Source organism: Drosophila arizonae, chromosome X, assembly GCF_054131065.1.
Source record: "Drosophila arizonae isolate 15081-1271.41 chromosome X, UAZ_ARI_1.0, whole genome shotgun sequence".
In the NCBI taxonomy this organism is placed as follows: domain Eukaryota; kingdom Metazoa; phylum Arthropoda; class Insecta; order Diptera; family Drosophilidae; genus Drosophila; species Drosophila arizonae.
This window is the reverse complement of record NC_142927.1, coordinates 19,178,842-19,180,720: the sequence shown is the minus strand read 5'-3', so window position 1 is coordinate 19,180,720 and position 1,879 is coordinate 19,178,842. Positions and strand designations below refer to the sequence as shown.

The 1,879-nt window shown below is 44.9% G+C and overlaps 1 protein-coding gene across 1 annotated transcript; it reads left to right on the top strand.

The window, feature by feature from the left end:
* Positions 1-265: 265 nt before the first annotated feature.
* On the top strand, positions 266-1,370 carry LOC108619379 (uncharacterized). The gene has a single exon (XM_018015939.2). It carries the CDS (start codon positions 416-418, stop codon positions 968-970), a length of 555 nt encoding a protein of 184 aa, XP_017871428.1. The 5' UTR covers positions 266-415; the 3' UTR covers positions 971-1,370.
* The last annotated feature ends 509 nt before the right edge of the window (positions 1,371-1,879 follow it).

Sequence of the window (1,879 nt, the reverse complement as noted above, 5' to 3'; positions counted from 1 at the left end):
CACACACACACACGGATACACATACACGCATACACATTAAGCTTATAATGCCCAGCGACAAATCAAGCAGCAGGATGCAGTTGGCAGGATGCAGCTGGCAGGATGCAGGAAGCTGGACAGCAACAGCAGCACGTACGCTCCGATCTGTCAGCACGTGCATGACCACAAATGTGCCACAATGCACATACACATATACGTATGTGTAGAACTGTATATATTTTTGTTGTCTATGTATCCTTGAATAGACAGCCGGCATCAGGCTGCCCTGAGCGTAAATTGTCATGGCTTGGAATTTCGGTAGCTCCCTGCGAATCTTTTCAGTGCTCAGTTTGTTTGTATTTTTATTTTTTTTACAATTAGGCCGGTACAATACGTATTGTTTCTGGAACTTAACAATCACCCGTAAGATACTTCCATGCCAAACCAAATGTCACGCCGCACCGACCTCCCGTTCGGGCGACGCAGCGCTGGTACGGACGGCGGATGGCGATCGACGACGGCGACGGCGTCAGCGATGGCGGCTAGCAGTCGCAGCGGCAGCAGGCTAGACAGGGACAACAACAGCAGCTGCGACAGCAACAGCTCCAACGGGACGGACAGCACCAACGATAGCGGCAGCCAACGCATGTCCAAGCTGCGTCCGCTGGCCCGACTGGATCGCCTGCTGCGCCGCTGGCTGCCCGGCTACAGCTATTTGCGCGGCATCACCGCCAAGGGCAGCAGCAGCAGCAGCAGCGGCGTCAGCGGCGGCGGCGGTGCCAGGCGGTCGGCTGACAAAGCATCGATGCCGTCGCAACTGAACAACGCCATGGAGGAGCAGCAACAGCAGCAACCGCTCACCATTGACCCGCCGCTGTCAGTGCGGAAGCGTCGGGACGGCGAGGTGGTCCTCGATGCGGGCATTGCCAAGTCGGAGTTCTGCCTGAAGCTGGAGAAGCTGCTGCGGGCCAAGTTAATTGTCAAGAATTAGCGGATCGATGGAGCCAGAACTACAACCGATTTGAGATAGAAAAAAGAAAAAACACACGCCAATTCGAACGAATATAAATAAGAGTCAAAGTCGCAGTCATTGTCATGGATATCGATCTACAAATATATAGTATGTACACAAAAAAAAAAAAAAAAACTTGAAGAAAAAAATAGTGGAAAAAAACCAAAACTCCATCCTCGATCATCGCACCAAACAAAAATTGCAGTCAATAAATTTTGGATGAAAGTAAATTATGATATTGAGGCCGCAGGCAGTTTCCGCGTGTTAATTGAGCAAATACCAAAATGATATGTGAAGCGAAACAGTTCGAAACCCGTTCCAAAAACCAATTTATATTTTATATTGCATCAAGACATAAATAAAATTTACTAACTGAAAATTCAATCAGAAATAAATGTGTTTAGTATATTGAATATTCTAGAAAAGGAATTGGTCAAAGAAGCAAACAAATGTGCACATAAGGCATGCCATAGGTAAGGTACATGGTATAGATTTGTTGTCATCTTAAGGAGTGCGGGGGAAGATGAAATATATATCAACCTCATCAACAATGAGATAGGACTTGGGTACAACAGAAATATGCTTGCACTCTATGCTCAGGCTGATAAATATACAAAAAATGTTATATGAGTATTTAAAATGGAAATTTACTAATAAATATTGGTGTCCTCTGCTTATGGTAATATGTAAGGCTTATTAAATAAGAGATTAAACAAAAGGAGTTGATCTTCAGAGCGATAAACGCTTAAGCTCAGATTGCTTTAGCTCCCTCGTTCAATGGAATGCTTGATTAGTTCTTTCAGCATTATTTAGCTTTAGCATAAACTACATTAAAGCAACATTTTAATGACTGTGATTACATTAGTCGAGCCCCATAATGGCTATGAG